The sequence below is a fragment of the Natrix helvetica genome (assembly GCF_964273705.1).
Source record: "Natrix helvetica genome assembly, chromosome: 1".
In the NCBI taxonomy this organism is placed as follows: domain Eukaryota; kingdom Metazoa; phylum Chordata; class Lepidosauria; order Squamata; family Natricidae; genus Natrix; species Natrix helvetica.
The window spans coordinates 74669766-74681938 of NC_138548.1; the positions used below are offsets into that span (position 1 = coordinate 74669766).

Here is a 12173-nt window from a genome sequence, read left to right on the forward strand (position 1 = left end):
TTGGGTCAATATTAAAGGTTGTGGGGGAAATGACATTGCCATAGGTCTATACTACAGGCCACCCAACCAAGCAGAGGAAGAAGATGAACTTTTTGCTAGTCAGCTAACTAAGGTATGTAGGAAGCACACCACAATAGTAATGGGAGATTTTAACTACCCTGACATCAACTGGGAAACAAACTCTGCACCAAGTGGAAGATCCAACAGGTTCCTAACAAACCTAGCAGACAACTTTGTTTTCCAAAAAGTAGAGAAGGAAACAAGGGGATCAGCCATACTGGACTTAATTCTCACTAACAGAGAGGAAATGATAGAAGGTGTTGAAGCCATAGGAACCCTGGGGGCAAGTGACCATGCAATATTGGAATTCAACATTATCCAAACACAAGTAGTAGAACAAAGTCAAACTAGAGTCTTGGACTTTAAGAAAGCTAATTTCAATAAACTTAGAGAGAGCTTGGGAAAAATTCCATGGATGAGAATCCTCGAGGGGAAAACAACTCAAGAAGCTTCGGAAATTTTGAAAAATGAGATTACAAAAGCCCAGTCTAACACAATACCAATGAAGAAGAAAAATAACAGCTCCCAAAAGAAACCAGCATGGCTGCATAAACAACTATCTGACAAACTGAAAGACAAAAAAAGTAAGTATAAAAAGTGGAAGGAGGGGGACATAACTAAGGCAGAGTATCAGCAAATAGCCCGAGCCTGTAAAGATGAAGTGAGGAAAGCTAAGGCTCACAATGAAGAAAGGCTTGCCACAAAAGTAAAAATTAACAAAAAAAGCTTCTTCCAACATGTTAAAAACAAGAAAAAAGTTAAGGAAACAATTGGTCCATTGCTAGGAGAAAGTGGCAAGAAGGTGACAAGCAACAGGGAGAAAGCAGAACTATTTAACTCATGTTTTGCATCTGTCTTTACACAAAGGGATAAAACAGTCCAACCTATCAAAAGCAGCACCACAAAATTAGGAACACAAATTGAAATAGGGAAGAAAATGGTAAGTGAGCACCTGTCTACCCTAGACGAGTTCAAATCACCAGGACCGGATGGATTACACCCCAGAGTTCTGAAGGAACTAGCAGACGAGATCTCAGAACCACTGAATTATATCTTTCAGAGATCCTGGAACACCGGGGAACTACCAGAGGACTGGAAAAGAGCTGATGTGGTTCCCATCTTCAAAAAAGGGAAAAAATTAGATCCAGGAAACTACAGACCTATCAGCCTAACCTCAATACCAGGAAAGATTCTGGAAAAAATAATCAAGCAACGAATTTGCGAACACCTAGAAGCAAACAAAGTAATAGCCAAAAGCCAACATGGATTTGTCAAAAACAGATCATGCCAGACTAATCTTATTGCATTCTTTGATAATGTGACAAAATTAGTGGACCAGAGGAATGCCGTTGATATAGTTTACTTGGACTTCAGTAAGGCTTTAGATAAGGTAGACCATAACCTACTACTAGATAAAGTAGAAGAATGTGGGTTAGACAGCATCACCACCAGATGGATTTGTAACTGGCTGACCAACCGCACTCAACGTGTAGTTCTCAATGGAACTGCATCTACATGGAGGGAAGTATGCAGTGGAGTACCCCAAGGCTCTGTTTTAGGCCCAGTACTCTTCAACATCTTCATCAATGATTTGGATGAGGGAATAAATGGGGAACTCATCAAATTTGCAGATGATACCAAGCTGGCAGGAATAGCCAACACTCCAGAAGACAGGCTTAAAATACAGAAGGATCTTGACAAACTTGAACATTGGGCACTATCTAATAAAATGAAATTCAATGGTGAAAAGAGTAAGGTTCTACATTTAGGCAACAAAAACGGAATGCACAGGTACAGTATAGGTGATACCTTGCTCAGTAGTAGTAACTGTGAAAGGGATCTTGGAGTCCTAGTGGACAACCATTTAAATATGAGCCAGCAGTGTGCAGCAGCTGCCAAAAAAGCCAACACAGTTCTAGGCTGCATCAACAGAGGGATAGAATCAAGATCACGTGAAGTGTTAATACCACTTTATAATGCCTTGGTAAGGCCACACTTGGTATACTGCATTCAGTTCTGGTCGCCACGATGTAAAAAAGATGTGGAGACTTTAGAAAGAGTGCAGAGAAGAGCAACAAAGATGATTAGGGGACTGGAGACTAAAACATATGAAGAACGGTTGCAGGAACTGGGTATGTTTAGCTTAAGAGAAAGAAGGACTAGGGGAGACATGATAGCAGTGTTCCAATATCTCAGAGGTTGCCACAAGGAAGAGGGAGTCAAACTATTCTCCAAAGCACCTGAGGGTAGAACAAGAAGCAATGGGTGGAAACTAATCAAGGAGAGAAGCAACTTAGAACTGAGGAGAAATTTCCTGACAGTGAGAACAATTAATCAGTGGAACAGCTTGCCTCCAGAAGTTGTGAATGCCCCAACACTGGAAGTCTTTAAGAAGATGTTGGATAGCTATTTGTCTGAAACGGTATAGGGTTTCCTGCCTAGGCAGGGGGTTGGACTAGAAGACCTCCAAGGTCCCTTCCAACTCTACTATTGTATTGTATTATTGTATTGATCTGGGTCTTCCTCTCACATCTGCTTAAATTTCAGCTCCTTCTCAGCTCGAGGGGCTGGTTGAAAGAGCTACCTGACGAAGGATATCAGTTCCCATCCATGTACAGAAGGGAACTCGTTCTGCGGCGTGAAGACATGGAATGCAAATCATCAAGATTTAAACTGCATTTTTTTACACCAGTTCTCCTCCGTGCATGGAATGGAATGCTTTTGGCGGGGTGCAAGAACAAAGTACAGCTCCTCAGATCCACTCTGCCAAAGACATTCAGCCCCCTTTCATGTGCAGAAGGGACTCCCTTCAATGGATACAGTAATGTACCTCCATTCTGGGTCTCTACCCTGCCAAAGGAGTTTGGTCTCCCTTGGCAGGCAGCTCTTTAAGCCAGCAACAAGAGGGAATACTATGGGCAAGCAGCAACAGCTTATAATGTTCCCAGCCATCTTACCCATTGATTTTCTGGGGAAACCAACAGAAATTACAAATCATGATCACATGGTCATAGGGTGCTTGGTAACCAATTGTAAGTATGAACAGGCTGCCAACTGTCCAACTTTGATCATGTAACTGATGGCGGAGGGACCTTTATGATGACTATGAGTGTTTCATATGGACTTTATAGCATCCTTTCTGAGGCTGTCGTAACTTCAAATGGTCATACCTCTAGATAGGATACACAGACAAAGATAACAGACACATCGATAAAAGACGCATAATAGATAACAATATAATAACATGTAATAGACACATTCCTATTTTCTAGGGCTGAGAGTGATTGGCTGAAGTTCACCTGGCTGGTACCTAAAATGGGACTAGGTCTTACAGTCACCTGGTTTGTAGCTTGATTCTTTAACTACCACTTCAAGCTGTTTCTCTTTTAATCAGTGATATATATTAATCAATTCATTGGTTGCCAAATACCTTCGTGGAGTACAATCTTCATGAGGTGGGATAATGACAACCTTCACAGTAACTGAAGTTCTCAGGAGATCAATCATTTGCTCATGGCTTAGGGTAGCGACAGCCACAGTGCAAATTTCCACTAATCTGCTGCCTTGTCGTAATCCTGCTTGCCAAGCATAGCCATATGGTTCAACATCTGCCACAATTCCTTCATAGTTCACATGAAAGCCAAGCTGACCCAATCCATTCCGTCGTAAAGTCATTTCTACTGACTCACATCCCTTGGTCACGAGCTGAGAATTGCAAGATAGAGATGTGGAGATGTAATGGGAACAGTTTAGTACAATGAAATGTAATTCAGTAGGAGACACAAATAAATAGGCTAGATTGTTAAAACAGAGCATGAAGCAAGGTAGATATAGTCATTCCTTATTCATACAGCAATTATACTATATACCTCTGAGGAAGACAGTTGGATTACTACTGAGTAATAATCCCCGGCTTAGTTTGATCTTGTAAAAATGACTAGTTGTATTCCAGTGCTAGCTGAAAATTATGAATGTTACAAAAACTTTAAGTGTAGTTAATTTATGAAACAATACCTATAGGAATAGAGGAAGTATAGGCTAATATTCATTTACAAATTGACAAAAGTCATTTAATTATTAAATCTTATATTGACTTGACATTCTTTATAATTCAGTAAAATCTTGGTATGGAACTTTTGTTTTACTATTTTAAGTCCTGTTCCTAAAAGATAATAATATTTTGGAATGTTGAAAAATATTAAGTCTTTTCTCACAACATGGAATATACTGTTTTGATTTCCTAAATAACATTTCTGCAGCTAAAGTGTAAATGTTAATATAATAAATACACTATCCAGACCTTAAAAAGTAGATAAATAAGCTACAAGGCATTTTATTGCTCTGACTGGGAGGACAAGGATTTGAAAAATAACCTAGCAAGTGGGTGGAACATTGTCAGGTACAAGAAATCAGGAACCAGGATAGAGTTCAAAAGTACTACAAGTTTGTTTCATGCCCATTTGCACAAAAGTCTGATTTACTAACAGTCAAGATGAATTGGTGCCAGATAAGAGTCAAGGGACTTCAAGGGAGCTTGATTTAGGTCTCTTACAGGGACATAGAGATTCCAAACTAATGCATTTGACCCCTGGTCATCTCCTACATCCATTTTATTTTGCTAGTTTGTTGCACAGATCCAAAGAAGAAATTAAAGCATTTCTATATGTATTTATGCTTGAGGAAGGAAGGTAAGGGAAAAATAAGGAATTCTAACCTCTAGTCTTTTTACAATCTCCTTGATATCTTCAGGGTTTTTGAAGCTTTCCACAGAAACACATTCTCCTCTTTCATAGAAAATTTTGACACTTGTATCTGTTGAAGTCCACCCTATTACATCTTTGCAGGAACAATTGAATACAACACTTTTTGTATCTTGTTCAATCACAACAACAAATTCATTAGAAATGCCCAAAAGACAATCTATATCGAAACCCTTGCTATAGTCTTTAGCATGGAGAATCCAGATAACAGCGCCAGAGCTATGGAGTTCTACTCCTGGATGAGGTTTAGATTTCTCCTTCTTCTTAGAAGCAAGTGAGATAAAAGGGAATTTGCCAGAAGGATCAATGGGTGTATTTGTCACATTCTTCTCTGCCAAATCTTTCAAGTATTCCTGACGGGTTCTAGTAGCCATAGCACGGAATTTTTCTGATTTATGAGCTGCATTCTCAGCATTGATCACTTTGGCCAGTAAGAAGTCCCTGAATACATTTGATTTAGGAAAGGTGATGCCTTTAGGAATTGGAGGTCCAAATGAGGGCACATCTCTCGATCTTGTCACAGCAACACTGCAAAAATACATACAAATGTGATTTAAAACAATATGCAGAGATATCATAGATTTCAATGCGCTATATATTTTGTTGTCTTTATACAGTCCAGTTCTACAAAGAGGATACTCTATCACAACTGCAGGGTGCCTCATGACATTTTTTTTTACATGCTGATTGTTTAGACTATTTCTTAAAATTTCTTCAATATACCGTACACCTATTTGAGTACACCATATCAATTACTATTATTGCTTTTTCCTTTGCATGTGATACGTTTACATAAGATAAATATATGTATTGTCAATAGCATTTTATACGCATTTTTATTTTTTTCCAAACCTACAAAAGATGAACTACATTTTTCAAGTGAAGTTACTTGGCAATAAAGCATTCAAACATTAACAATTTGCAAAATTCATTTTTTTTTATTCTGCTCTCTACAATATATGTTAACAACCACCTCCACATGTCCTGAAAACATAAAAGAAATACCTTGAATTGCTCAAATGTTTAACTATTCCCAGAGTTACAAAGAAACAAGCACTTGCTGCTTAGTAAAGAGATTATTTTTAAAGGCTTACTGGGAGGGCTACTTTTATTGCTCCTTAACCAAAGAGAAAAGAAGCAGAGGAGTAAAATAGATGAATATATTGGCGGAAGCCAGAATTATATGGAAAGTGCAATAATGCAAATCATTGTTTTTTTTAAAAAAATGTAAAACAGTAGAACCTGAATAGAATATTAAAGCAGGTGAAGCATTATACTAGTGATTTAGCAGGAGCCAACCCCCCCCCCCTTTTTTTTTTCCCACCAGCCTTTTTACATTGGAATTTGTGAAAATGCTACTGGCTTGAGTGACAAAGGGTTTCTATAGCTCAAATTTTGTTTTAAGTCAGAGTCAACAGAAGAGTCCATGCCATACTCACTTCTCTCTTGTATTTTGAGAATCTGACAACATCTTTCGGTTGATATTACATCACCCCTCCCACCATAGATCTGTTGCTTTCCTCTCAACTCCCTGCTCCCCACCAGTCCAAAATATATATTGATAGATGCCACTGGTGTCCTACTTATCCCAAACAATGGTCCAAAAAATTGACATTATCTCCATTTTTTATTATTATATTAGGGAGACAAGAGTGTTGCAAATGATGTAGATTCTGATTTTATTAAGGCAGGATCAAAAGAGGAAGGGGAAGAATGGGAAGGCAGTAAGACTATGAAATATGTTTATCAAGAACGAATACTAATTATATTTATGGAGATTACCTACAATGAGATCACAGTGACCTAACATTATTGTTTAAGCCCTATCACCCAAACAGAAAATATAATTGTAATCTCTTCTTTCCATTTCAAGAGTCTTACCCACTTAAGTTCTCCACGCAACAGTTAATAACAGTTAACTGTTAATTAAATATTTCTGAAATATCTTTTTTTTGCTACTATTACTTTATATAGAAACACATTTAACAACTAATATATATTTGTATTTCTAATACATTAAAGAGAAATATATCCTCAGTATTTTATTTCCCAATCACTAATGTTGAAACATTTCATTTATATGTCTTGGATATTTTCCAGAGAAAGCAATATAATAAGCATCTTTCAGAAACATATATTCTGCTTACTAAATGTGCATTCAAAAGAAATTCCATTGCATATAAACATTGTGGGACAACCACTACAAATCTAATATATAAGATACATTTGGTTTTCATTTTGCTCTGCAAAGTCACTATCACTAGTTCCAAACTATTTAACTCACATATAATTATTTTTGATAGGAAAAATAACTAAACAATTCTCAGATTTTCATTTTCTTCTAATTGCATCTAAAACATTTTACTGAGAAATAATAAAATACATAGGAAAATGTTCTAATCGAATATTGCAACTTAATGCAAGTAGTTCTCAACTTAAAGCCATTTGTTTAGTGACTATTCAAAGTTACAACAGTGCTGAAAAAAGTGACATGACCGTTTTTCACACTTATGACTGTTGCAGCATCCCCATGGTCACATGATCAAAATTTGGGTGCTTGGCAACAGGCAGGTATTTATTACAGTTGCACTGTTCTGGAGTCATATGATCAACATTTGTAACCTTCCCAGCCAGCTGCCAAGCAAAGTCGAAGGGGGAAGCCAGCTTGTCAAGCAAAGTCAAAGGGATTTGCTTAATGACTGCATGATTGACCTGACAACTGTAGCGATACATTTAGCAACTGTTGCAGAAAAGGTAATAAAATGATACACAACTCACTTAGCAACTGCCTTTCTTAGGAGTGGAAATTTTGGGCTCAAATGTCAACAAGGACTACCTGTTGTTATTTTATTTACTTATCAAATATAGGTGCCACCCATCTCACTACCTACATGATTCTGAGTGGTTTAGAGATAAAAAGTTATCTTCTGTCATGGAAAACCATCATAAACACTGTAATAGTTACCTGTAACAAACATTGTCAGTACAAGGATTGTGCACTCGGACAATCACAAAAACGTGTTGAAAGTGAGAACGAATATTCTTTGGGCTGAATGATTCGGCTCCAGGTTCTTGGAAAACTATTGTCACGATATCATTCCCAATGTGTCGTTTTCTTAACAACTTTGATCATGAAGACAAGAAACCCAGGAGAATTAAAGACATTAATATGGTTATAGAATGTAATTATTTTCCCCATTAGTTCATGTTTTAAAATGTAAACACACCTAATGTTTTTTAAAAACTGTTCCTAAAACAATTAAGTTAATGAAGAATTTATCAATATAAATTGTTAAAATAAATTAGTACTTGCACTTTCCATAACAACCATTAGAGATCTACCTTAATGCAAAGAAATGTCTTTCCATAGATTTTGTTTCTAAAATTAAATTTAGAACAATAAAAAAATTGTTATTGTGCCGTTTATCTATCTGATGATATTCTTTACAAAATGCCAATTTTTAAAATTTAGGCAATATTTTTCAATATATTAAAATTATTATTTAATTTTGGCAAACCAATCAATTTAATTTTATTATTTTTTCTTCTTTTCAATTCAGGCTATATTGCCAAAAATATTTTTTAGGAGAAAATTATATTTGCAAAAAAGATATATGTTTGATAGAATTAACATGAAATCCAAACTATTAGATGTGAACAAAGTTTAATCCACCACAAAACTTTTTCAACATTCAAATATGTATCTGTAAAATAAGCATTTTTCCCAGTTCGGTGCAAATAATAATTAGCCACATTTTAAGCATTTCAAAAACATCCAAAGCAGAGGAGGGTCAATTTTGTCAAGATGGCAAGTGTGACTGGACAAAGATGACTTAAATATTCCATTAATGTTGGTGCAAGCTCCTTAAAGCATTTTTACGGCTCACTACAATGCATAAGCCACAGTTTATCAAACATATTTGCATTACTGTAAAACTATGCTTTATAAATTGTGTTTCAAGAATTATAAATTTTCTGGCTTTTGCTTTCAATTGTATAACATTTCACAAAACAGCCTCTTTGTCTCTTTTTCTCCATCACTTTCTCTCTGCTAAAAATACTTTGGATTGAAGCCACAGCATATATGACAGGACATTGCAGAAAGTAAAAACATATGGATTTTGGAGCATATCCTGTCAAGAGGTTTCATAAATACTGCCATGGAGAATCAGCATATTTATTCATAGTTTTTTATGGTAACACAGCATGGTGGAACAGCAATATGAACCCCACCCTGGCTCCATCAGATAAACAGTCTGCAAACAAATTAGATCTACCATATGCTGATTATCCCGACGCCTTGCTTGGTAATAATTTGCCTTGCAAAGAGCAGTAGGTCCCACAAAAGTATCCAATTACTAATGCAGATATCTGCATGGAGAAGGTTGCTATTCTGTCAGTGCTATTACAGTGTTACTCTGAAGGGAATGTACGCCAGATTTTATTCCTACAGTACAATACACTAGATTGATATGAACTTAAAAATAAAAATAAAATTCTAAATAGCATGAACATCAGTAGTGGGTTCGGGATCACGGTGCAACCAGTACGGTGCAACGGGGCCCGGCGTCCCCCACATGCACGCATGCAGCCTCTGCGATGCTCCAGCTGCTTGGCAGAGCGTCACGCGGGTGCCGTACGCTCCATGCGTGGAAGCGCCAAAGAGCTCAAATACAGGTAAGGAGCTTGGGCGGGCGGGTGGGCCCTCTGGAGCACCGTACCGGTACCCGGTGCTCCCAGCAGGCACCGATACGCTCATACCGGGGCGTATCGCCTGCAACCTACCACTGATGAACATCCTACATTTCTGTAAATATGGTTTTCCAAAATGAGATAAAGCAATTTCTCCTTAGGTGATTAAAGTAAAACAATTTCTGCAAAGGAAACAAAAATCTCCAAAACATCTACACTGGAATAAAAAGTTGTACACACTCTGTTTCGTTTAATCCACAAATTAGTTTTGTAATATAGTGCCATTTTTTTTGCCTGTTCAAATTTGCAATACAGTAGTACAAATGAAACCAGTCTAATCAATAATAAACACTCAATGTATTGAAAACAGAAAAAAATATTTCTAATATTCTGTATAAATATTTCATCACAGTATAAATTATAAGATACAAAAGACCCCAATATTTATTTTAGTTTGTCAAGATGGCCAACAATGTAATATCTGAAATAAACAATTAAATATTCTGATTATTCAAGTAGTTCCTACCTGTTGTTTATTGTTGGGTGTATATGGCAACATTGTAGAAACATGAAACATGATTTCATACTCTTTATATGTTGTATAAAGAGAGTGGGTACCAGTTGAATCAGCTGTAAATAAATAATATAAAGTCTAATTTTTTATTATTATAACACAATCCACAAGATTGTGAAGATACATTTCACCAAGCACAAAATCTATGTAATATTTATTTATTCTAAAGCAAAATAAAATAGAAGTAGTACTTATTTTTAATTTTATATATTATGTTTTAAACACATTGTAAATTCTAAGGGTTGCCAGAAAAACCAAAAAGATACTCAAAAGTGGATTTGCTAGAAACCATATAACATAGTTTTTAATGCAGAAGTTTTTGCAGTACTTTTTCAGAACAAACATTTTATGCCTACCTGTTATAATTATAAAATAGAAACTAAACTAGTGTTATGTCCTTGCAGGAGTCATTTCAACATTAGGCTCTTGTTCTGTACAATAAACTATTTTTTAAATTGAGATGATTTATTTAGATTTACTTTATCCTATCATTAGTGTTACAGATAATTATCGTATCTGTATGCCATAAATATCATAGATAAATTCACATACAGTATTCAACCCATTAGCAGGTTTATAAGTTGTGCTCTTTGCAATAAAAGCTAGGAATGAGAATCTGATACTTCATCTCAATGCATCTATGTTAATATTTCTGGTATTCAGACTTTAGAAACTTTAATTACTCTCAGAAGCGAACCATGCTTTCCACGACAAAGGAAACTAAAATTTATCTTATTTATGAACATTGATAACTGGAAATAAATGCAAACTACACGTGTAGTTTTATTTGGGGTGATTAATATGTTATCATTTTATAGCTATAAAGTCACATTTATTTTATTAGATATATGTCATTTTATTTTTAAGCATGGATCAACGTTTAAATTTAGTAACAATGAGTATATGTTAAGAATATCTTGAGTGATATATTTGGTGAGATTTATGAAGTCATTTTAGGAAATGCCTTAATGATTATCTCTAGAGAATTAGCTAATACATGAAAACGTAAAAAAAAAGACCTTGCTTGGAAAATGAGATACAGGTTGTCCTCAACTTATATTCATTTGTTCACTGATTGTTTAAAGTTCTGGAGATGCTGAATGAAAGGATATACAACCAGTTCCCGAAGATACAGCCATTGCAGCACCCCCCCATGATCACATGATCAAAATTCAGGCACTTGGCAACCTGTGGCACACTTATAACCACAGGGCGCTTCAACTCCCCCACCTATCTCCCCTGATTTTGCCCTTTTGGCACTCTGCACTCTATAGCCCCTACTGCTGTAGTTGACCTTCATCATCTTGCTCACACTGCTGACCAGCTGGGCCCAACCCTCAGTGAGACAGCTGCAGACCACACAAGGGTTTCTTCCCAGTGTTCCACATGGTGGTTTCCTTGCAAGGCCTGGGAAAGATGGCCTTTCTTGGCCAGTAGCTGCCTTGGGAAGGGTCAGGGTGGGCATCCTTCTAAGCAGCAGAGATAAGAACATGATGGTCAGTTGGGGTCAGAACGCAGGGTAGCAGGGATTATGGAGTACAGGATGGTGATGGTGATTGTGTCTGGGCCTGGGCGTCCAATGTTTCCTGAGTTGGCTCCAGCTTTGTACTGTGCTGAGGGGGCAGCTAGTGCTTCCCAAGGACTACAGCTTTGCTCTCATTATTTTCATTATTCTGAATAAAAGTCTTACTCTTTGTGTCTAGCTGGGCACGATACTTTTCAAATCCTTTGAGTCGAACCCGTTCTCCCAGCAACTGAAGAAACTCTTCAAAGGCCTGGCCTGCTGATTCATTATTGTACATTTCCTCTTCTGTGCTTTGCCCAGACTTGCAGTACATGATTCCCACTTTCAGCTGATAGCTTAGCTGTAAATATAAATAAAACCTCAAGTTTGCATTCTTGTATTATCTGTGCTGCATCAAGAGGCACAAGGCTATTCCTTTCAAAATTCATCTGTTTTCTGTAATAAGAAAGCTGAGTGAAAGAAATGAAAATGACAAGGTTCTATATATTTACTATATTGTATTTCAAATTGCTCCTCAAAATAATTCAGAGACTATTGGCATTCCCAATTCCAAATTTCTCAC

General features: G+C 36.7%; 1 protein-coding gene across 2 annotated transcripts in view; it reads right to left on the reverse strand.

The window, feature by feature from the left end:
- Nucleotides 1–12173, reverse strand: part of SIPA1L1 (signal induced proliferation associated 1 like 1) — a 178557-nt gene that overhangs the window by 38471 nt on the left and 127913 nt on the right. For both annotated transcript variants that reach the window (XM_081934973.1, XM_081934974.1), the window contains 5 exons: nt 11777–11951; nt 10039–10142; nt 7786–7943; nt 4775–5348; nt 3491–3765 (listed from right to left, as the gene is read on the reverse strand). In XM_081934973.1, coding sequence (XP_081791099.1) covers nt 3491–3765; nt 4775–5348; nt 7786–7943; nt 10039–10142; nt 11777–11951 — 1286 coding nt within the window. The remainder of the gene's footprint in view (nt 1–3490; nt 3766–4774; nt 5349–7785; nt 7944–10038; nt 10143–11776; nt 11952–12173) is intronic.